Source organism: Fusarium oxysporum, chromosome 10, assembly GCF_000149955.1.
Source record: "Fusarium oxysporum f. sp. lycopersici 4287 chromosome 10, whole genome shotgun sequence".
NCBI lineage: Eukaryota > Fungi > Ascomycota > Sordariomycetes > Hypocreales > Nectriaceae > Fusarium > Fusarium oxysporum.
In genome coordinates this window covers 2129436-2149861 of record NC_030995.1, presented here as the reverse complement: position 1 = coordinate 2149861, position 20426 = coordinate 2129436, and the positions used below count along the sequence as shown (strand labels likewise).

Here is a 20426-nt window from a genome sequence, read left to right as displayed (position 1 = left end):
TCTCTGTATACGACTCTGCAAGTCAATTGATACAATGGATCTGCTCAGCAGGCGCTATCTGATACAGTTGCTAAGCGAGTAATCTCCTCTGAACAAAAGGTCTCGAGAAACGAGTCTTTTCCGCTGAGTAATACGCCAAGAATCTGAGCGCTGGCTAGTCAAACTTAAAAGGCTGGAGTATAGAAACTTATCAGATCAATCAGCGCCTCTGCATCCTCGTATATCAGATAAGACATTAGTAGAAACCAACATGTGCTTTAATTGGAATACCAAGCTTTCTCTCCTCCATTTCTAGATAGCCAAGAGAGCTTCAGTCTGCGGGGGGCGCGTTGGCAGTGACACACTGCCAAGCTGTTTAGGTCACAGCGATAAGCCATTATACCCAGGTCATGATACACTATACCGGTGGGGTTTTTCGTCAGAGAAGAACAACAAGTGCCGATATTTCTGTTTAAACGACGCGTTCCCCAGATGATCATCACAGACACTGAGACGGCCAAGAAATAAGGGGTCCACCGGAAACTCCATGTTCCGCCCCCTGCGGTGGGTATATTTGCAATACTACGTCGTAGAATTTTGAACCTGCGACACCAGATCTGCCCTGCTCCCGTAACATGCTTAACTATAGCCGCAGATCTCCGCGACGCGCGCCATACCCAAAGAGTCTCGGCTACATGGTACTCCCGCCCAACATGGAGAAAAGAGAAGAAGTACCGTAGCTGAGTGAAACGGTGACGCTTGAAACTGTGCCGTGACACGAGGCTCGTTTCGCATCACAAGTCGCCTCAATTCTCAACTTAAAATAGTTTATTATAACGTCGCCAAGAAGAGTATAAAGATGAACCGAGATCCCGCCAAGCTTGGGGTTTCTCTCTCTCGTTATCCTGCACTCTCTGTTCTAGGCTGGTACCTGGGCGATATACATTTCCTTTGTACGTTTCCTTGTGTTCATTGAGTTTCATTTTCTCTTTCCTTGGAATTTTGTTTCTATTCTTTTTCCTCGGTTTATTTCGATTCGAACGGGAACTGGTTTCTCCTCTTTTTGGTAATACAACTTCATTACTCATCACGATCCTTACGAAAACGGTTCTTTTCTTTTCGATCTCGCTTTCTTCAATATGGATTCTGCAAAGCCTCAATGTGGTGGATCGGGGCCGGGTGAGGACTATCCTCTTGGCTTGCATGTCGGAGGTCTCTGTAAGTCTCCACGCGCTGAAAGCTTGTCATGGACTGCTCCACCGTGATAAGCGATGTGTTTGCTTGGCAATCTAACAGTTCAATAGTCGCCGTATTTGCTGTTTCTGCTTTTGGTAGGTCAATCTTTTCGTGAGATCGCATCTCGATTGCTAATGATTCTCAGGCGCTGGCTTCCCCGTCGCTGCGAAGAGGATAAAGTGGCTCAAGATGCCTCCCAAGATCTTCTTTGCTTGCAAGCATTTCGGTACTGGAGTCTTGATTGCTACTGCTTTCGTTCATGTAAGTTACGGTGAGGCATCGCTTAGAATTCACCTAACAATCATCAATAGTTGCTCCCAACAGCATTCGGCAGCCTCACTGATCCTTGTCTCCCCGACCTCTTCACCGAAATCTACCCCGCCATGCCCGGTGTCATCATGATGGCCGCGATGTTTCTCCTCTTCATGGTCGAGCTCTACCTGAACGCCAAGACAGGCGGCCACTCTCACGGCGGCCCAACCGGCACTACAGTCACCGTTGTCCAGCCCCCGCCTCCTCGGCCTCAGCGTCCTTTCCCTGAGACCGCCAACTTCAACCATACTCACACTCGCAACGACTCCAACGTTTCTGACGACTACGACGATGTTGATTATGAGAAGGCCATGGCACGCGAGCTGTACGAGAAGGAGAACAAGCCTCATGCCTACTCTTACGAGCAGGACAGCAACTCTTCCATGCCTGCTTGGTTCGTTGTTTTCTACGAGCAATACATTCGACAGCGCTCTGAGATGATGGATATGATCAAGCAGACTCAGTACTCCTCTCAAGTCGCCATCGATGACAAGCCTAGCCCTGAAGTCAGCCAGTCCTTCTTTGACGAGGAGGGTCAGACAATTGATCAGGCTACCTACAAGCGAATGTCGATGAACATCACCCTGCTCGAGGGAGGTATCCTGTTCCACTCTGTTTTCGTCGGAATGACAATCGCCATGACGACTGACGGTCTCGTCGTCCTTCTCACTGCCATCATGTTCCATCAGATGTTTGAGGGTCTCGGTCTCGGAGCCCGTATCGCTGCTGTGCCTTATCCTCGCGGAAGCTTCCGACCTTGGCTTCTTGTTCTGGCGTTTGGTTCTACTGCACCCATCGGACAGGCCATTGGAATCGCCAGCCGAAACTCGTACGACCCCGAGAGTGCACTCGGTCTAATTATGGTTGGAGTCTTCAACTCTATGTAAGTTCACCTCAAACCATTTCCTCAATCATCACTAACACTATCTAGCTCTTCTGGTCTTCTCATCTACGCTGCTCTGGTCAACCTCTTGGTTGAGGACTTCCTTTCCGAGGAAGCCCAGCACCTCATGAAGAAGAAGGACAAGATCGCCGCTCTCTGCTGGATCGGCCTCGGCGGTAAGCCTCTCCCCCATCTCGTCGTCCGTGCTCTCGCTAACTCTGCCAAGCCTTTGGAATGTCTGTTGTCGGTGCTTTCGCTTAGACTTCACAAGTGTTTGAAAACAATAGACATGAAACCACGCGACGGAAAAGACGCGACTCAGGATATTTTCTATGTTATCCTCATTACGGCTCTTTTTTACTTGTACTATACTGGCGAGGAGGGGGGTGATGGTGTTCGTCGGACTTTCATTCATTACGGAACGAACATTGGGATGGTTTTAAAATTTACGAATATATTGATGTGCATGGATCAACAAATGCGAGCGGTACATAATGATGATGATACAACTGGGAATTTTGACGAAAGTACTGCTGCTACGATAGAAAGAATAGAACATTATCTCACTCCGGATACTGAAGTTCCGCTTGTTGATGTTTTGAGTTACGTATTGATCTTCTGTTGCTGAGTGCATTGACAATAACTTGCTCAGCCAATAGGAAACGTCTTGGCCGGTTTCATCATCAAGTTCCAGGATACGGTCTTGGCTGCTTGTAAATGCTTGATAAGCCCTTGCTATTATAACTCTATTACTAACTCTATTTATTTATAGCTAAATGATACGATTGGCTCATCTACTTGTCAAAAATGTGTTGGTCCTTCATCGCGTTGCGACAGCTCTACGAATTGAACTGCCCTCCATCCCTGTCGACGAGCTCCATGTCAGGCTCATGGGTGATAGGCAGGCTCAGCAATTCGAAGGCTCCAAAGATTCGCAAGCGTCTTGAAGTCGACATTTACGTGAGCCTCTTGCGTTGCTGTTAATATAATGGTTAAGAATCCGACGGTGCATCTTCTCTGATTGATGATTTCCACATATCCTGGTTGAAGACGCCAGGCATTTACGTCAGTCCGGTTTGCAGACTTTTAGGTTCCAAAGCATCATCATGTTGGAAGAATTATTCCTACTCGGATCTTTAAAGGCCATTTGGGTCAAAAGCGGCCATTATACATTATTTAGCGACTTTAAAGGTCAAGTAAGTAAAGAAAGAAGACTTGATGTAGAGCAACATGATTCTAGAGTTCGTTAGGCGGGAAGAATGACGCTGAAAGAGTTGACAATAGAGGATTCGGCGGAAAGAGACGCTACTAATGAGCCCGTATATTAAGAGCTGAATAGATTAGGCTCCATCTAGGTTGATGAAAGCTTAACGTTGCGAGTTGAGCGGGCACGTTACGGTTCATCCAGTCAAGCCTCTTCAAAAAGAAATCATCAACGCCAATATGATCCGATGCGCGAGAATCAGGGCGGAATATTTCCAGCCTCATTGACTGACTTTCAAACTCTGATTGGTTCGAGCGTCTCAACGTTTTCGATCAGTTCCGCCTCGCTCCAATCAAACCTCACCGGTTTTCCCGATTCGGCAACGTCCCAATACTTCCAATAAGGGCCTCTTGGAGATTTAACGTATAAAGTATCGTGGTGTTTCCCGACTGTTTCTGTTTCTAAGTCATGATCGATCTCTCGAGCACCTGTTGTATCCGGAGCCATGTCTTACCATCCCCGTCGCATTCCCGCATCCCAACAGGACCAGCATCACTATTCTATGTACGCTACTATTCCGGCTAATGCTTTGACACTACAGCATCAGCCACCGTATGGATCTAACCCTCGTCCTAGGCAACAAACACAGCCCCAGACTCCAATTCAACAAGGGAATACAAGAGTCGAGCTTGTAACCGCAACACGCTGCACGGCCTGTGGAATTGGTCTTATCCCATCAGAGTCGGCCCATCGTTTTTCAAACGCCTTCTTCTGTACAACCTGCCCGAGCCCACCAACATCAACCCAAGTCACTCTCGTCGCCGGTATAGCACTCCCAAAGTACAAGACCTCAGTATTGAGTGGATGCTCGGCATGCTGGAAGGATTTCAAGAAAGGCCAAATGATATTTCGTTGCACGAAATGCTGGGACAAAACACTTTGTGAAAAGTGCTGGAAGAAGGCCAAGAGACATTGTAAGCATGTGTCAAGTGGAGAGGTAGTCATGATGAGGGTTGTGGATGGGGATGAAGACGAGGACGAGGATAATGACAGTGATGGCAATGATAATGAGGACGATGATGATGGGTTGGAGGATGTTATTGCTGAGATTGCTAGTATTGTCACTTGACAAAGTGTTGTTACCTCGCGGTATCATCAAAGGATTGAACTCTGTACAACGATGGGCGAATTCCCGTCGTGATTATGGAGGCGTTCGGGGTTAGAGTAGAGTCAGCATGTATGCTAAGTTGCTAGCAGACATAGTTAGCTGATGTGAAGAGGGAGACAGAAGGAGAATATGATAAGAGCGATGTTTGAGTACTGGAATTCGAAGTTTCTGAACATACCGTTGATGTGAAGAGTTCAAGGCGGTTGGAGTTAATTCAGTCGACGAATGTCTTGAGGCAGTCCTGTGATACCGCTTTCGAACCTATTCACACATCGTCACAGGTTTTATGACTTCTAAGTTCTCTGTGCTGAATTAAGCTCTCAGCCATAAGTCTCAACTGCAAATAACACATCTGGCTTAACTTAGATATTATACTAAAATGCCTAAATAATTGCTACAGCGTAAAGCTAATATAAGGAAAACCTAGATTATAACTCTTTGACTGGCCTTAAAGGTATATAAGATGCTCTAATCCCTCGGCTAAGATAGGTTAGCTTAATACTATAAAAACCCTAGATCTTTAAGATAATAGCTCTTATATTAATAAGGGTATTTTTCTATTAAAATTACCTAAACTAAGTAAACCTTTATAACTATACTTATAGATTTATAGTTATACCTTAGGTTATAATAATATATAAGATAACTCTTTAAGGCTAATCTACTTATAAGGCTCTCAAATAGTAATATAAGGCTATATAGAAATCTATTTATATATAGGAATATAATAAGCTTAATAGTTAATTCCTTATCTAGCTAGCTCTCTTTAATTATAATATTATTACTTATATAGCTAAGTAGAATAAATTCCCTCTAGGGGTTATTTAAATTGCCTAGCAAGAAAAGAAGGCCTTATATAAGGTCCTCTATAAGCTAAAGAGATTAACCGAGAAGAAGAGGGAAGAGGCTATATAGCTAATTAGGCAAAATCAGGATTAGATTATATCCCTAATTAATATATAGATAGTAATTCGCTGAGGGGATAACTGCTATAGAGGGAGAAAGCTCTGACGACTAAAGGCGGCTTGGACGAGGCGTATTTAATTTCCTGCAGGTAAGGCGCATAGCTTTCAGATTTATTAATAAATACTAATGTATAAGTAAAGTTTGGCCTGACTGGTGAAGGTTTTGTGATGATACGTATATCGGTGCTATTGGGGCTGAGAAGATGGTTTAGAGCAATCAGAAGGTCGTGGCGGTATTGAGTTTATAAGTCAGTCTTAAGGTTAGAAAATACACTTCTGATTTAACACAATGGGTTTTATGACTTCAACTTGTATCAAAACAGACCATCACCGCTACTTGCTTCGTTAGCCTGTCGACGTCACCTTTTACTTTAGCCACCTTCATACTGCAGCGTTTCGGGTACAACACCTGGTTCTGTGATTGCAACCTCTATAAAGGAGCTTGAGAATCCCGTAATAGTCTAGTTTCGCGTGAAGCTTCAAACGGTACCTACAGAAACGGTCCATGTCGCAAGGGTTATCTGTGTCACGGGCACTGACATTATATCGGGCTTTATGAGGCGAAAGTGCAACAGAAGAGCGACTTTAGAACGCAGTAAGAAGGACAAAATCGTCTACACAGGTTTCCACCGCCGGACTATAGTAGCAAGCTTGCATATCCCCCCTTCTCACAACGAAAGATAATTCATCAACCCCACAGAAAACCGCCATTCTTTCTCCACAGCCCATCCGGGTCATATCGCTTCTGCACCCGCTGCAAGAACTGCTCATTTTCCTTACCATAGCTAGACTGGACAGGCTGGTCCAGAAGCGCATAATTCATGTACCGTGGATTAGTCCGGTAGAACTCTGCCTCCTTGGCTGTTACAGCGCCCTGGATTGCGTTTGTGCTGGCTACGCCAGGCGCAAAGGACGTGGCCAGCTTATCCCCGGCCTTGCTTATGCGCTCTACAAACTCGAACATCTTGCCGTCGTCCTTGGCCTCCAGCCAGGCGAGCGTGTAGTCAATCCAGACCGCATCACCAGCGTCAGGTTCAAGGCCAAGCACGTTCTTTACGCCTGTGACGTTCTCACCAGCTCGCATCGCACGTGCTGGAACTGGTACTAACGCCATGGAAAAGAGAAGAGCTTGATCACCAGCTGCTGTGGCGTTGGCCATGTCTCGAAAGGCCTGCCACTGCTTCAAGTACAAATCAGCGCCGTACGGCGCCACAAGGTTGGGGAATGTATGGCCACCGATCAGCCAACGTTGCTGAGGTGTGTTCCCATTGTTGTTTGACGCTATGAGGGCCGGAATAGTCTGTGTGGAGGTGGTGTCTGCAATAGTTTGGCTGCATAGAGGCGCAAAGGGATGGCCTCGCCAGCCGGTTGGGAAGAGGCATCATAAAATACATAGGCGTTGATGAAGGACAGTTGCGGGTTGGACCCCCCTTCCATGCTAAGATACATGTGCGATAGAGGGTCGTATCTGTCAATGAAGGCCTGCGTGGCGTTGAAAACCAGGCTAGCCTTGTCGATAGAGAAGGTCAAGATGCCGGCCCAAACCTGTGTCGTTTGTTTGTATGTCTTGAGGCTGAAGCGCGTCACGATGCCAAACTGGTTACCACCGCCCTTCAGTGCACGGAATAGGTCAGGTTTGGATGTTCGATTGACGTTAGCGATAGTACCGTCGGCAAAAACAACTTCGTAGTTGAGCACGTTATCACATGCCATGCCGTGCAGCCCGGTGAAGTAGCTGATGCCTCCTCCAACAATCAGCCCCCCGACGCCAATTGATGCGAATCGGCCCCCAATGACAGTCACCCCTTGAGGCTCGAGCGACTTGTACACATCAACCCATCGCGCGCCAGAACCTACGACAGCGTAGCCCTTGTCAGCCACATTCTGAACTCCGTCAATCAAGTCCAGGGAGATGAGAACTCCACCCTCGGTGCTGGACCAGCCCGGCCACGATCCATGGCCCCCGCTTTTGATGGCAAATCGGACGTCACTACCGCAGGTCGAGAGTACCTTGACTATGGAGGCCACCTGCTCGGTGCTTCCGGGCCGTGTGATGCAAGCCGGTCTCAGGTCACCCGCCGTTTCACTCCAGTAGCTGGTCTGAGCCTTCTGGTAGCCCGTCGAGTTCGGCGCAACGAACGCTTCAGCTGGCAACGTCGAAGCGAGAATCGAACATGCTTGAGGTGCTGTTGAGCAGGGGCAACTTGCCACTGCGGGGGTAGCCAACAATACTAGACCTCGTAAGAGTGTTGCACGTAGCCCTTTGATAGAGCTGCTCTGCATAGTTACTAAAGGTTGCTTTTAAGGCGTGCTAAAAGTTCCGCTTGAACTATGTGATGGAAGAATCAGATGAAGGTTAAACGTGCTATATAAGACACATATTACGTGTTTTGAACTATCATATATCGTCCGCTTCTTCGGCCTCGTGACGTTCCCCGCCTTTGGGCCTCCCAAATTGGCCACCACAGATACATTAGGTAGCCCAAACATCCAATTGGCGTATGTCTCGCTCACCCTCTACCTAAGTAGGTACATATCCAAACGCACAAGCTTAGCCCCACTCTTTTTATCCTACCTTTGCATATCTGGGAACTCGCTTGGGCTGGCTATGCAACGTTTGAATGTGCGAGCCGGGTGACGGACGCGACTTGTTGATTGCCATGTCCCTCATTGGATTCTGAAGACTGTTTTATTACAGATCCTTTGAGTCCTTTGCTCTAGGTATCCAGACTTATCTGAGACCAGGAGTGATTGCGAATGCTTGATCATTCAAATACTGAAAGTGCATACCTTGAGACCCCTCTCGCAACTCAACTTCTTGTTCAGTGCCAATACGACCGTCATTCTACTCAATCAATACCTTTTACCTTTCCCGCACTTGTCCAATCGCTGGCGAGGGTTCATTGCCTGCTTTATTAATTCGTTCGCCTCTTCTCGTCTTGCTCTCGTTGCTTCCTTTCATTGTCTTCATGTGAATTTCCATACACCATGTGCTTCAACCGGAACTCTCCTACTGCTCCGCATCAATCTTCAAACTGCGACTTTGATGTGGAAATGGAAGATACTGATATGCCACTAGTCTTGGTGAAGGATATGCAAGATTACGATATCGGGATCTGACAGGAGAATGTTGTGAAAGATTTCTGGCTTTTAGGTATTGTAGACGGAGAATCTGTGACTTAATTCGATGATTTATACTGAGCTAAGCTCTACTCTAGCTCCAATGACGGGCCTTTACTCTCAATACTCAAATCTACCCCTCCAGCATTAGCATACTCCTCTTGCGACCGGCAATCATAGAACGATTGTCCATTCTGTAATACCCAGGGATGATCTTGTCCTCCTTGCAGATACACGTTCCAACACGTAGACAAATTCCTCTGTTTCCTGGTATTCCTCCCAGGGTTTGTTTCAAGTTTCTGGCACCCACCTGTGCATACTTTCTTGTTAGTTAATTTGCTATGAACCCAGGTTTACCTCCCCCAGATACCATCGCTTCCAAAATACAAAGTAAGAAAAGGTACGACCAACTCGGAACTGGCGCTCAGGTATCCAGTATATGGTACTATCTCACAGCTGAGCAGACTTGCAAGCACTGGCTCTGGAGCTGTTCAGTCACAAGGCGTTTGAGTTCACCTTGATCACGCTATTATTGCTTTCTGATCTGATAAACTAACCTGGGACTGAATGGTTTATCTCCAGCGTCAGAACCGACAGTCGGATAAGTCCTTGCGCTTTCTCAAGTCAGATAACCTGAAGGCCTTCTGAGATCCCTAATTAACACAATTGAAACAACCGAGGGTGCATCGCCTGCTTATAAAGGCTGGGTATCAAGGGAGGTGACCTGGGCTATCTAAATGTGTATCGGGAACAGAAGCCGAGCCATCGCCATTCCGACCCGAACCTCGGTTTGCCTAGGCTACCTTACTGTCTACCGTCGAGTCAATAACTTGAACCCGTCAAAAAGCGAAGCCTACCATATGAGCTAATGCCGAACTATGAGTGGATTGGCATTATTTAGATCGAAGCGACCCCTCCTCATCTGCACCTCAAAAGCCCTTGAAGCTGAAACACTGCACCGATCTTCAGAACTCCGAGTTCAACCTAACAGCAAGTTTTATAGATTACGAGGCTACTTCTCACTTACCTTATCTCGCGATGGCAACAATGGGTTCAGGCAATTTCTTCAAGGCGGCGCTTGACAAAGGTGCAGGGCCGAGCCTTGGGTATTGGCAGATGATGCCCAGCACCAACATCTCACGGATGCTCGCGCAGACGCCCGGCTGTGACTGGGTATTGATTGACTGCGAGCACGGTGATCTTGACGGTTTGTTGCCATATCCATATTCGTCGGCTGGAGCTGACTGTGATCAGATCGAGACATGCGCCAATGCGTCCCAGCCGTTGCAGCAGCCGGCGCATCGCCGATTGTGCGTATCCCGAGTACAGAACCATGGCTCATTAAGCGTAGGCATTACTAACCAGCTTTCTTTAAGCGTCACTAACGATTGCCTAGGGGCGTTGGATGCTGGTGCGCATGGAGTGAGAGACCGCTAAGCATGTCGAGTTCGACTGGGCAACTTGCTAACACTCACCAGATCCTCGTTCCTCTCCTGCAAACAGCACAAGAAGCTCGCGATATCGTAAAGGCGGCCAAGTTTCCTCCCATGGGAAACCGTGGATTCGGAAGCCCATTCTCCATGGATCGCTTCAAGCCCGTCCCTACGTCGGATGAGTATCTACAACAAGCCAACGACAGTCTGCTAACCCTAGTTCAAATCGAGACGAAGTCTGCTTTGGACAACCTCGAAGAAATTGCAGCCGTTGAAGGTATCGACGTTTTATTCATTGGGCCTTTCGATCTTGGTGAGTCGCTCAGTAGCAAGACTGAGATTGCATTGGAGCTTACATCGTGTAGGTAATAGCATTGGATACCCTATTCTCAACGGTGTTGTAAAGCCAGAACTCAAGGCTGCCATTAACCGCATTCTTGAAGTCTCGCGTAAGGCAGGGAAGAAATGTGGTATTTATTCGGGATCTGGGGAGCAGGCGAAGGGATATATCGAGGCTGGATTTAATATGGTTCATGTTGGGACGGATTATGCCATGCTTCAACAAGCTACGAGAGCTGAGATGGGCACTGCTCAAGGAAAAGACTTAGGGAAGCGCGTGGGGTATTAGGCACCAATTTATGAAGTAAAGATCGAATGTACTTTTTACGTCGCAGTCCAGAAAAATGTGTAGACATCCGCCGTCTCTTCAGTGGAGTTGGCGAAAATAGCTTTGTTCACTTCAACCTCAGCCTCAAACCTTTCCAAAGCCCTGTACGGTCGCTTTGACAGCCGCTGCTGGATCTTATTATATAGAGACCCGCTTATGCTGCTGTCTCTATTCTTTATCCAGTAACCAGCGACATAGGAGCCCGATGCTACAAAAGCCAGTGCTCACGCGCATTCACTACACTATACACGTATGCAAGGTAACTATGGCCTGGTTATGTGCCAACTCTGAATAGATGAGTAGCTTCCAGTCTTGACAATACAATAGCATGTTGTTGACGAAGAAGACTTGAAGAAATACCTCACGATGCTACTCTCTTCGCGTCACGGCAATGGGTGTTGGCCGAGAATCTGAGAAGATCGCAGGTATAAAATGAGCATCTCTAGTAATTTCGATTGTTAGAAAGAGAACAAAGACATCTGTCTAATATAAATCTTGCGAATTGCATTGCCTAGAGTGATTCCCTGGCGAGGTCTTGGTAACTTCGAAATAAAAAATGGGAAGATGAAAAGTAATAATAAATGGCAAAATTATAAAGATGGCAGAAGATATATGGTAGATATATGTCAGGCAAATGTCACATGTAATCCAAATACTGCGTTTACATCTACATCTACCTAGGTCACCTCTACCTATCTACTTCTACAGGTCACGTCGGGATTTGAACCAACAACGCTTGTTGTTGTGACCTACCTTGTAGAGCTCTGGACACCGGCCATTGCCATTCCGTCATTGCTCTACGACAATGGAATACTGAGTTGAATTAGTATATAACACTACCTTACCCCTGGGTCTAGTGGGGGCTGTGTGACGTGTCTGAAGCTTGTGTGGAAGTCAATATCGGATTGAGTTCATGTGTCACGGGGCTGGGTGGCGAGCCCTGAGTGCAGTGGCGATAACTGGCAGTTCTGAAATCCACAGGTGAGTGACAGCATCATTCTATTATGAGCTGGTTGTTGTCTAGTGATTTCATCTGCGTATTGGATCTTGATTTGATATGAAGGTCCTGGCAAAAGGACGGCCCAAGTCATCGTTCATAGGAGTACACGGACTCATACTAACTACCCAGCAGAAACAGATCGAACTTTATCTGCGCCATGATCAAGACTCATCTATGGGCCGTGACAGACCTCTCTGTTAAGTCCCAAGTAGCTTCATCAACATACCGTCCTCTCAGCCATTCCAGCACTCCCTCATCATCGGTACTCTCGCTCCTCGGACTGATCAGCAATATCCATCCACCGGACCTTTTCCAGCACCCTGCGATCCTCACTCGCAATTAGCAAGCTTCCTTGAGCGTAACAGTGATCATTTGTAGCAGTGAAAAGAGCACGGGTACTCGTTACTTCCAGACTCATCCCACTCTGGGGCGAAGCATGGCCAAACTGGTCGAGTCTGGCAAGACTGGGCATACGCCCTGGCCCAGAAAACCATTATAAATTACTAATTCGCGGCCTTTCGTATTAACTTCTTTCAAGTGATAGTTATCCCATATTCGCTGAGGGTACAGAAGTGAATTATGGCAACCAGTTGTTTGGGTCACGTAGGTCCACGTCCTCGTCGTGCAGTGAGCCTTCATATCCTTCAGCAAGCACTACACGGCCTCTGGAGCTCGTAGCATTAACTACCAGGGAGGCATGGTGCTTACAAACTCCGTTTTAAGAGAAATGTCGCGCTGTCATTGACGTATCGAGTCACTGAGTGTTGCCATATCGACACTCAACGGGCCTGGAACCAGGTTACCGGCAAAGAAAATCTACTTGGGTCCCAGCTTGCGTTACAAACTGACCTGACCTCTGAATTAGACGACGTATCAACCATGGTGACGTTGTGGCTACCATCAGGGTTTGTCGCCTCAGTTTGTCAAGCTATTCGTAGAACTGAATTGTTTCGGCCGAGCAACCGTGTAGATACAAGACATAGGTCCATCTTCACAATTTTTTGTAGGCGCTTTATCTTGTCTCTGACATGGCACCGATGGAGAGATTAAGAGCGCTCTTGAGGAAAGACGAAAGGCGAGTGTTGAACTCCCGCATGGCCTGAATTAGGCCATCGTGTAAGAAACCGTATGAGACTGGACAATGTCTACACTCTTCACTCGTATCACAATTTCCGTAATAATCTCCCAAATTTTTGTATTTACAGGCCTGCCGGATCATATTCAGCAGCATCAATTGTCCCAACTGTGCAGTTGTTCCTCCATATCGCGGTCAGATTGATAGGCGAACGCAGCAGAGCGGACAATTCACAACTGCCGAATCGTGAGGGCAAGTGATAAAGCCGATCGAGTTGCCGTTTCGCAAACCGTTTCTTTCTTTCATCTAATCTTCCCTGCCAGTTTCTTCCCGTTAAAAGGCAGTTGTTCAAAGCTGCGACAACTGGGTCGATGCCAAAGAGACGTCCGCGACACTTGGACTAGTTGCCAGCGGGTGAACTGGGTTTTTGGCTATGAATGATCCAAAGCTTGAAGCTAATCTCTATATATTATTCTCCTCCTATAAACCCACAGGAATCATAATCGTTATTATACCATTAATTTGCGATGTCTCTTCATGTTCTCACTTGATGTTGTAGCTAGGCATCAAACTGATTGGAGACAGGCCCAGCCCAATCCAAACTTCATCTAATAGCACGCGACATCTAGCTTTAATGTTTCGGGATACCTAATGAAATATGGTCAATATTCATAATGAGTCTCTTTCAATTTTCCAAAGTTCGTTTCTGCCTTCCGTTGATCAACGGAAGTGGCAGAACTGGCTGCTTTGCCGATGAGTCACGCCTAAAGACAACCCTCAACACCAAACCTACATCTTGTAAAGAGGCATTTTCTCCTACACAACTATATTAATCGCTCTTCATTCCTATGTCTCCTCGTCAAATCTTTATTTTACTCCACAACTTCACAAACAACGTCACAAGATGGCATCTCCAATCTTCATACTGGAGACAACCTCCCTCAACGCCATTCGATCCCTCCCCTCAGACATCTATCTCGTCCACGCAACAAACTGCATCGCCGAGTGGGGCGCTGGAATCGCTGCTGAACTTGCGACTGTATTTCCAGCTGCTTGCAAAGAATACAAAAAGTTCTGTAACGCGACCATACCTGGCGCGTCAAGATGGCCATCACAAAGTCTTGCGGGGAAATGCTACATTATTTCGCCTCAAGCGTCAGACACGGCGAGGGGAGCTCCAAGGATACATATAGTGTGTTTATTCACTAGTTATGGGTATGGGAGAGCGAATCCGAGGACAGGAAAGCCGGGGAAGGATGGTGCGGGAAAGATTTTGGCGCAGACGAGGGCGGCGTTGAAGGAGATGAGGGTGCAGTTGGAGGCGGGACGGGAACAGGAATTTGATGGTACGCCGGTGATTTACTCCCCCATGTTTAACTCAGGAGCGTTCAAGGTACCATGGGAGAGTACGTCGCGACTTATCGAGGAGGAGTTCAAGGGGTTTGAGAGCCGGTGGTTGATAATGGCGCCTCCATAAGATCATGATGGTGGTTGTGTTTCGGCTCGTTTGGCTAGATATGCGCCTCACTTATATAGGGAATAAATAGTTCCAACATCAGACTTCATTCAAGCTAAACTTAGCCAAAATTGGTCTCATTTCTTAACTCATTGGATCGAGGTCTGGCAATTTCTTTCCGAGGTGAATTTTGATCCATTGTCTCGCATGAAGCTGTGGATATAAACCTAGACACTAAGTCGTCCTTCAACAACCAACAAGCGACCGTGGTGTAGTGGTTAGCATTAACGCCTTCCAAGCGTTAGAGAGGGGTTCGATTCCCCTCGGTCGCAAGCGTATGATAACTCGCAAGGGTTTCCTTTTGCAGACATGGGCTTCAGATCTTGAGTTTCTTGTTCTATTTCATCTATTTTTTTATGCAACCCATTTGTTTCTTTTGGCGCTGTCATTGTAGTAATTTCCAGCTGAACTAGGAATCGACTCCCGGTGATCAAACAGCGTCAGAGCTCCATGCAAGCAAATCATTCAGGGAGGCCAGTAGTATTATTTCAAAACAGAGACCTTAATACAGGCTAATACAAAATATCAATTACTTCTTTTACTTCTATGTTTAGATATTTTTCCTGCCTCATATCATGTCTGCCATTGATGTTCTCGTGGTGAACCTCCGTTGCATTTCCAACAGCGGTCGATCATTCTTCCGTTGAGCCCCACCTTCCCGCCTCGTTCACAAGGCTCCAGCTACCGCATCATCATCAAGCTCTCCATAGCCTCTAAACCCAGCTCCAGCTCTCCATCAACAACCACCAATACCGCAATCGCTCTCCCTCCCATCTAATCGAAACACCGTAGCACATATCCGCCTCGATCCACCATGGCATCCACAGATCCCAAGACCACAGACGACAAGCCCGCTGAGCAGAAGCCAGAGCAGAAGCCCGCCGCTCTCGGCGAGGACGACGAGTTCGAGGACTTCCCCGTCGACGGTACCACCCACCGCCGCCGTTATAAGGTTGCTATTGAGTACTAATTCTGTTTAGACTGGCCAGAGGATCAGACCGAGGCTGCAAAGGGCAGCGGCGAGACAAAGCACCTTTGGGAAGAGAGCTGGGACGACGATGACACGAGCGACGACTTCTCGCAACAACTTCGGTGTGTATATGGTCTACGGATACTATTTGAGCGGAGCTAATGTCTGGATAGAGAGGAACTGAAGAAGGTCGAGGCTGCTAAACGCCGATAGAGTTATGTTGTAACGATACCGCGATTCGAAAGGAATTATAGAACGGGAAGGATGAGTCTGTGGAAAAGACAGATCAGATGGAATAATTAAATACCAATAGAGGCGCGTGAAAGCGCCATGAAGCATTGCTGAACGTTTCGAGCGAGACCCGTTGTGTACATTTGTATTGTTTCAAGGACTGCAACTGTCAATGCCTCCTACGTGACAGAAATACCTGGACAGGTCCATGCTAAAATTAGGAAGCTATTGCTGGTTTGTTTTCGGCCTCATCATTTAGAGTCTTGAGAACCTCAACCTGTAGATCGGAACTTCGCACCGACGCTGGTCTTTGTAAGGCCGTAGGGTGTTGGAATGTTTTCCATTCCATAGCAAACATGGTCGGTCTGACTGCAGGATCTTTTATTGTGTTCTTCATGAAGTAACACGAGCTTGTGCGATCTGGACATTTGCCGCGTTCTCAAACATGTGCATTTGTAAAAGTTCCCAGATTCCACCATCAAAAGCCTTCTCACAAGTACACCAATCGGAACTGCTTCAATGGTAGGTAATGGTTTTTATAGCGCTTTCGCGCCTCTATTGGTATTTGGTATTTAATTATTTGATCTGTTCAGTCTTTGCTACAGACTAGCCCTTCCCGCCCGACCTTTTTCCATTTTCATAGCCCGTCATCAACAGGTTCTCATATACATCGTACTCCAACAGGCGTGGATATTATTTACTTACTCGACAGAGCGGTAACACCGGGCAGCTCCTTGCCCTCGAGGAGCTCCAAGCTGGCACCACCACCGGTAGAGACGTGGCTAAGCTTGTCCTCGACGCCGTACTTCTTGGCGACGGTGGCGGTGTCACCACCTCCGATGATGACGATCTTGCCGTCCTTCTGGACAGCGTCGACGACGGCGTCGAGGGTGGCCTTGGTGCCGCTGGCGAACTTCTCGAACTCGAAGACACCGGCGGGGCCGTTCCAGAGGATGGTCTTGGCCTCGGCGATGGCCTCCTTGTAGAGCTTGACGGACTCCTCACCGCAGTCAAGACCCTGCCAGCCGTCGGGGATACCGTCCTTGTCAGTGGCGTAGCCAGTGTTGGCGTCCTTGTCGAACTTGTCGGCGGTGATGTAGTCAACGGGGAGGACGAGCTTCACGCCCTTGGCCTTGGCCTTCTCAACGAGGTTGCCGACGGTCTTGGAGCCAGCCTCGTCGAAGAGGGAGTTACCGATGGAGACATCCTCGAGAGTCTTCTGAAGGTGAAGGCCATACCACCGCAGATGATCAGGGTGTTGACCTTGTCAAGGAGGTTGTCGATGAGCTGGATCTTGTCGGAGACCTTGGCACCACCGAGGATGGCGAGGAAGGGGCGCTGAGGCTCCTCGAGAGCCTTGGCGAAGTACTCGAGCTCCTTCTTGACGAGGAAACCGGAGGCCTTCTGGGGTAGGTCGACACCGACCATGGAGGAGTGAGCACGGTGAGCAGTGCCGAAAGCGTCGTCTGTTCTTGTTAGCATCACATAGCGTGGGGTGTTGTAGTGCAATTGGATACTCACTGATGTAGACATCACCAAGGGCGGTCAGACCCTTTCGGAAAGCCTCAACCTGAGCCTTGTCGGCCTTGGTCTTGTTACCCTCCTTATCCTTGGAAGAGCCCTCCTCCTCAATGTGGAATCGGAGGTTCTCGAGGAGGATGACAGCGCCATCCTCAGCCTTGTTGACGATCTCCTCAACCTCGGGACCGACACAGTCAGGAGCGAAGGTAACCTTCTTGCCGAGAAGCTTCTCGAGCTCGGGAACAACGGGCTTGAGAGAGTACTTCTCGTTGGGGGAGCCGTTGGGGCGGCCGAGATGGGACATCAAGATGACGGACTTGGCGCCATTCTCGAGGGCGTACTTGATGGTGGGGAGGGCACCGACAATTCGCTGGTTGTTGGTGATGTTCTTGTCGGCGTCGAGAGGGACGTTGAAGTCGACCTAAGAGGGGTTTTGTTAGCTAGAGTTTGAGGATGGCGGGGTACTGTTGAGGCTTTTTGGCATGGACGTTTGAGCCGTTGAGCTTGATGGCTATAGCTTATTCAAAAGCTAATCGAGGAATTGATTGAGGTACATCTCGTGCAATTGCCTCGACGGATTCTTCGTGACATCTGATGATATGATGCGGGGAGCTCAACCAAGCTCAACAGCTTCATTCCATCGCGGGGCATTTTTTTCTCGTCAACTTACTCGAATGAGAACCCTCTTGCCCTTGACGTCAACGTCAGTGATGGAGAGCTTGTTAGACAGCGACATGATTTCGATGCGAGGTATGGGTGAATGAGGATGTAGGTCAAAGGGTGATGTCGAGGAGAAGAAGGGAAGAAGAGAGTTTATGGAGGGGAGCGTCAGGTAGTAAATAACACTGCTAAGGTTAAGGTGGGGGTCAATCTCAACGCGATGACGCTGGCGTTGGCGGGGCTTTCGCGGCTGCACTCGCAGATGGTGGGATGATGAGGCCCGTGAGTGCCCCTGGAGGAAACACTTTAGCCATGAATCTGGCGTGAGATGCCGACTTGTCAGTGGACTATTGCCTATTCCTCTATTCATGATATGACATGATCGGTCTCGTCTCGGTCGGTCCACTTGTCAAATCACTCACTCACTCACTAACTTCATCATCAAAGCACGGACAAGCAACCTACCCTGAACACTCAACCTATGCACTTTACGCAGCCGTCAACATCGCCGGGTTACGGGCATCGTCCTCCGGCTTCTGGCGATGCGGATGCGGCAGACCCGGAGAGACGCGGGCCGTAACTACACCGCCGAGAACCACGCCTTTTACGTACAGTTACCTTGTTGAACAGTTGTATGTAATGAATTGCGACACCAAGATGCACGCATGCATGATATGAGGTCTAAGCTAGCGGGGGTAGAAGCTGAAAGAAGCTCATGTTGAAACAACATCGATTAGCTGATCTGATAGTGAAATTCGATATGACACGTTCTCATTACTGTTTTGTCAATGGATATCAAAGCTTGAAAAGCAATTGCCACAAATTCTCAGACCACTGGATGTTCTCGGTGAATTATACCAAGACAGACCATATCACGCTTCACGCCTTGCTGGGTTCCCTTGTAATCTCCATTTAACCTGCACGCAGCCACTTTAACGGCCGAGATCAATTCCGACCCGTCAGCCCTACAATACAAAAGAATTACTCCATGTCATATCATGATTATTAACCGGACACCTCACTTTCATCTACGATCAAACCGTTTTCCGACAGGGAAGTACATCGCATTTACATTTGCTAAACACAAAGTTGAACATGTTATAAAAGTGTTGAAGACAAAAAAGATCGCTTCGTCTTATTATTTTAAAAATCTACCTAAACGCCAAACGAGACTCACGCTATTATTCTAAACATGGTCCGTATCCCATCCCAAACCCATAAGAAAAATGCCGTGCGAGGCATTGCCGCAAAAGGGCCAGAGTCTCAAACTCTCAATTGCAGGTCCCGGAGCATGCCAAATCGTGCAGTATGTGTAAAAAATCCCAAACGCCATTTCTATGTGACGGCTGAAACAATAACAGTCGACGCAATTTAATATTCATCATCGATCAACAATTAGCTCGAGGCCGATTGAAAACGTTCACCAGACATGATATAATGGGCTTAGTCAGACGCTGAGTTTGTCAAGGACAGGTATGCTGTCCAGGCAATACCAATTGTTGACACGAAAGGCTGCAAACCTGTTAGCGATCTGGGTTTCTGGGGCACAAAAGAATGACGTACCAGTTGGAACTGAACAGGCATCAAGCGGAAGTTGACAATTTGCACAGCAGGCCAAACAACATAGTTGGCCTTGAGAGTTGGAATGTACATATCCCGAAGCTTGTTCGAAACGGCGCGACGGCCACCACCCTCAGCAATAGTCATGGTCGTGTAAAACACAGCCAAACCAAATGGCGCAAAGATGAGCTGATCGAAAGCAACGCGCTTCATGGCGGGGACGAAAGCGCTGGTCTTGGTGACGGGGAAGACTCGCTCGAGGAAGCGGAACCACTTGAATTGCACAGGAGCCATGCAGAAACCGTATGCCATGAAGCGCGTGAGACGCTCAAAGTCGAAAGGTGGAGGAAGGCCGACCGAGTCGGGGATCAGGTCGCGCTCGTAGAAGGGGTTCTTGCGGTCAAGCTCGTGGATCTCAATAGCGATGCCGTCGTTCTTCTTAAGACCGCCTGGCTGACGGATAGCTCGTTCGCGAATCGCGGTGATGGATTGGGCGACTGTGTCGGCGACACCTCCGAGGATGGCGTTAGTGACCATCATGGTCATTACTGCGAGGTGTCAGTTATATCGCATCGAGCGAGAGGGGTTCAAGGTAGCGTACATGGTCGCTCGTCATAGTACGAGTTGAATCGAGCTGTAAGTCTTGCGATGAATGCCATTTCGATTAAGAAAACGATGGTATGCAGAAGAGGCTGGTGATGATGTCGTCAGCGTCGAGTCGCACAAAAAAGGCCTAACAGCACAAAGAAGGAAGGACACCGAGATTTAAAAAAAAAATGTGATGAAAGAAGAAAAGCAAAAGTAAAGAAGTGCGCAAAGTGATATCATGAACAAGCGAAAAAAAAAAAAGAGCCTGTAGCGATCCTTGTTTGAATTATGTGGATCAAATGGAGAGCGTAGTTTCTCATCCTTTACACTTAGGCATT

General features: G+C 47.8%; 10 protein-coding genes and 1 non-coding gene across 16 annotated transcripts in view; 7 read left to right on the top strand and 4 right to left on the bottom strand.

Annotated features, from left to right (window-relative positions):
- The first annotated feature begins 718 nt into the window (after positions 1–718).
- FOXG_11673 (uncharacterized protein) lies at positions 719–2983 on the top strand. The gene is made up of 6 exons (XM_018391392.1): positions 719–1197; positions 1284–1310; positions 1361–1476; positions 1527–2410; positions 2459–2586; positions 2637–2983. The coding sequence occupies exons 1-6, from the start codon at positions 1119–1121 to the stop codon at positions 2669–2671; spliced, it is 1269 nt and encodes a 422-aa protein (XP_018250028.1). The 5' UTR covers positions 719–1118; the 3' UTR covers positions 2672–2983.
- A 306-nt stretch (positions 2984–3289) lies between these two features.
- On the top strand, positions 3290–3394 carry FOXG_20596 (uncharacterized protein; the record flags this gene model as incomplete). Its single annotated transcript, XM_018400873.1, has 1 exon — positions 3290–3394. One exon carries the CDS (start codon positions 3290–3292, stop codon positions 3392–3394), a length of 105 nt encoding a protein of 34 aa, XP_018250027.1.
- A 725-nt stretch (positions 3395–4119) lies between these two features.
- On the top strand, positions 4120–4743 carry FOXG_20595 (uncharacterized protein; the record flags this gene model as incomplete). The annotated part of the gene is made up of 1 exon (XM_018400872.1): positions 4120–4743. One exon carries the CDS (start codon positions 4120–4122, stop codon positions 4741–4743), a length of 624 nt encoding a protein of 207 aa, XP_018250026.1.
- A 1692-nt stretch (positions 4744–6435) lies between these two features.
- FOXG_11672 (uncharacterized protein) lies at positions 6436–8030 on the bottom strand (the record flags this gene model as incomplete). The annotated part of the gene is made up of 2 exons (XM_018391391.1): positions 6436–7047; positions 7140–8030. The coding sequence occupies 2 exons, from the start codon at positions 8028–8030 to the stop codon at positions 6436–6438; spliced, it is 1503 nt and encodes a 500-aa protein (XP_018250025.1).
- A 1884-nt stretch (positions 8031–9914) lies between these two features.
- On the top strand, positions 9915–10928 carry FOXG_11671 (2,4-dihydroxyhept-2-ene-1,7-dioic acid aldolase; the record flags this gene model as incomplete). The annotated part of the gene is made up of 5 exons (XM_018391390.1): positions 9915–10074; positions 10122–10214; positions 10264–10289; positions 10346–10613; positions 10666–10928. 5 exons carry the CDS (start codon positions 9915–9917, stop codon positions 10926–10928), a joined length of 810 nt encoding a protein of 269 aa, XP_018250024.1.
- A 1295-nt stretch (positions 10929–12223) lies between these two features.
- On the bottom strand, positions 12224–12439 carry FOXG_20594 (uncharacterized protein; the record flags this gene model as incomplete). Its single annotated transcript, XM_018400871.1, has 1 exon — positions 12224–12439. One exon carries the CDS (start codon positions 12437–12439, stop codon positions 12224–12226), a length of 216 nt encoding a protein of 71 aa, XP_018250023.1.
- Positions 12440–13851: 1412 nt separating this feature from the next.
- FOXG_11670 (uncharacterized protein) lies at positions 13852–14624 on the top strand. The gene has a single exon (XM_018391389.1). The coding sequence runs from the start codon at positions 13947–13949 to the stop codon at positions 14517–14519; it is 573 nt and encodes a 190-aa protein (XP_018250022.1). The 5' UTR covers positions 13852–13946; the 3' UTR covers positions 14520–14624.
- A 134-nt stretch (positions 14625–14758) lies between these two features.
- On the top strand, positions 14759–14830 carry FOXG_20593. The gene has a single exon. It is a non-coding gene; the product is annotated as a tRNA-Gly (tRNA).
- Positions 14831–15236: 406 nt separating this feature from the next.
- Positions 15237–16148, top strand: FOXG_20592 (26 proteasome complex subunit DSS1). Its single transcript, XM_018400870.1, has 3 exons — positions 15237–15484; positions 15539–15650; positions 15702–16148. The coding sequence occupies exons 1-3, from the start codon at positions 15373–15375 to the stop codon at positions 15739–15741; spliced, it is 264 nt and encodes an 87-aa protein (XP_018250021.1). The 5' UTR covers positions 15237–15372; the 3' UTR covers positions 15742–16148.
- FOXG_11669 (uncharacterized protein) lies at positions 16062–18753 on the bottom strand (the record flags this gene model as incomplete). Of its 2 annotated transcripts, XM_018391387.1 has the most annotated exons (3): positions 16062–17225; positions 17281–17701; positions 17951–18753. In XM_018391387.1, 3 exons carry the CDS (start codon positions 18308–18310, stop codon positions 16879–16881), a joined length of 1128 nt encoding a protein of 375 aa, XP_018250019.1. In that variant the 3' UTR covers positions 16062–16878. The 2 variants fall into 2 exon arrangements, with proteins under 2 accessions (XP_018250019.1, XP_018250020.1); XM_018391388.1 differs by having other exon boundaries at positions 16241–17701; positions 17951–18310.
- An 86-nt stretch (positions 18754–18839) lies between these two features.
- FOXG_11668 (uncharacterized protein) overlaps positions 18840–20426 on the bottom strand; it is a 3150-nt gene continuing 1563 nt past the window's right edge. Inside the window, exons 2-4 of one of the 5 annotated variants that reach the window (XM_018391383.1) lie at positions 20102–20192; positions 19504–20048; positions 18840–19452 (exon numbers count right to left, since the gene is read on the bottom strand). In XM_018391383.1, coding sequence (XP_018250015.1) covers positions 19384–19452; positions 19504–20048; positions 20102–20192 — 705 coding nt within the window. In that variant the 3' untranslated portion in view covers positions 18840–19383. Of the gene's footprint in view, positions 20364–20426 lie in introns of those variants that run through there. The other 4 variants (XM_018391384.1, XM_018391386.1, XM_018391382.1 and 1 more) reach the window with 4 other exon arrangements.

Coding starts and splice junctions, on each gene's coding strand:
- FOXG_11670 (XM_018391389.1), top strand. CDS start 13,947: ATGGCATCTCCAATCTTCATACTGGAGACAACCTCCCTCAACGCCATT.
- FOXG_11673 (XM_018391392.1), top strand. CDS start 1,119: ATGGATTCTGCAAAGCCTCAATGTGGTGGATCGGGGCCGGGTGAGGAC. Junction 1,477..1,526: donor TTGCTACTGCTTTCGTTCAT/GTAAGTTACGGT, acceptor AATCATCAATAG/TTGCTCCCAACAGCATTCGG. Junction 2,587..2,636: donor CTGCTGGATCGGCCTCGGCG/GTAAGCCTCTCC, acceptor AACTCTGCCAAG/CCTTTGGAATGTCTGTTGTC.
- FOXG_20592 (XM_018400870.1), top strand. CDS start 15,373: ATGGCATCCACAGATCCCAAGACCACAGACGACAAGCCCGCTGAGCAG. Junction 15,485..15,538: donor CGAGGACTTCCCCGTCGACG/GTACCACCCACC, acceptor AATTCTGTTTAG/ACTGGCCAGAGGATCAGACC. Junction 15,651..15,701: donor GACTTCTCGCAACAACTTCG/GTGTGTATATGG, acceptor ATGTCTGGATAG/AGAGGAACTGAAGAAGGTCG.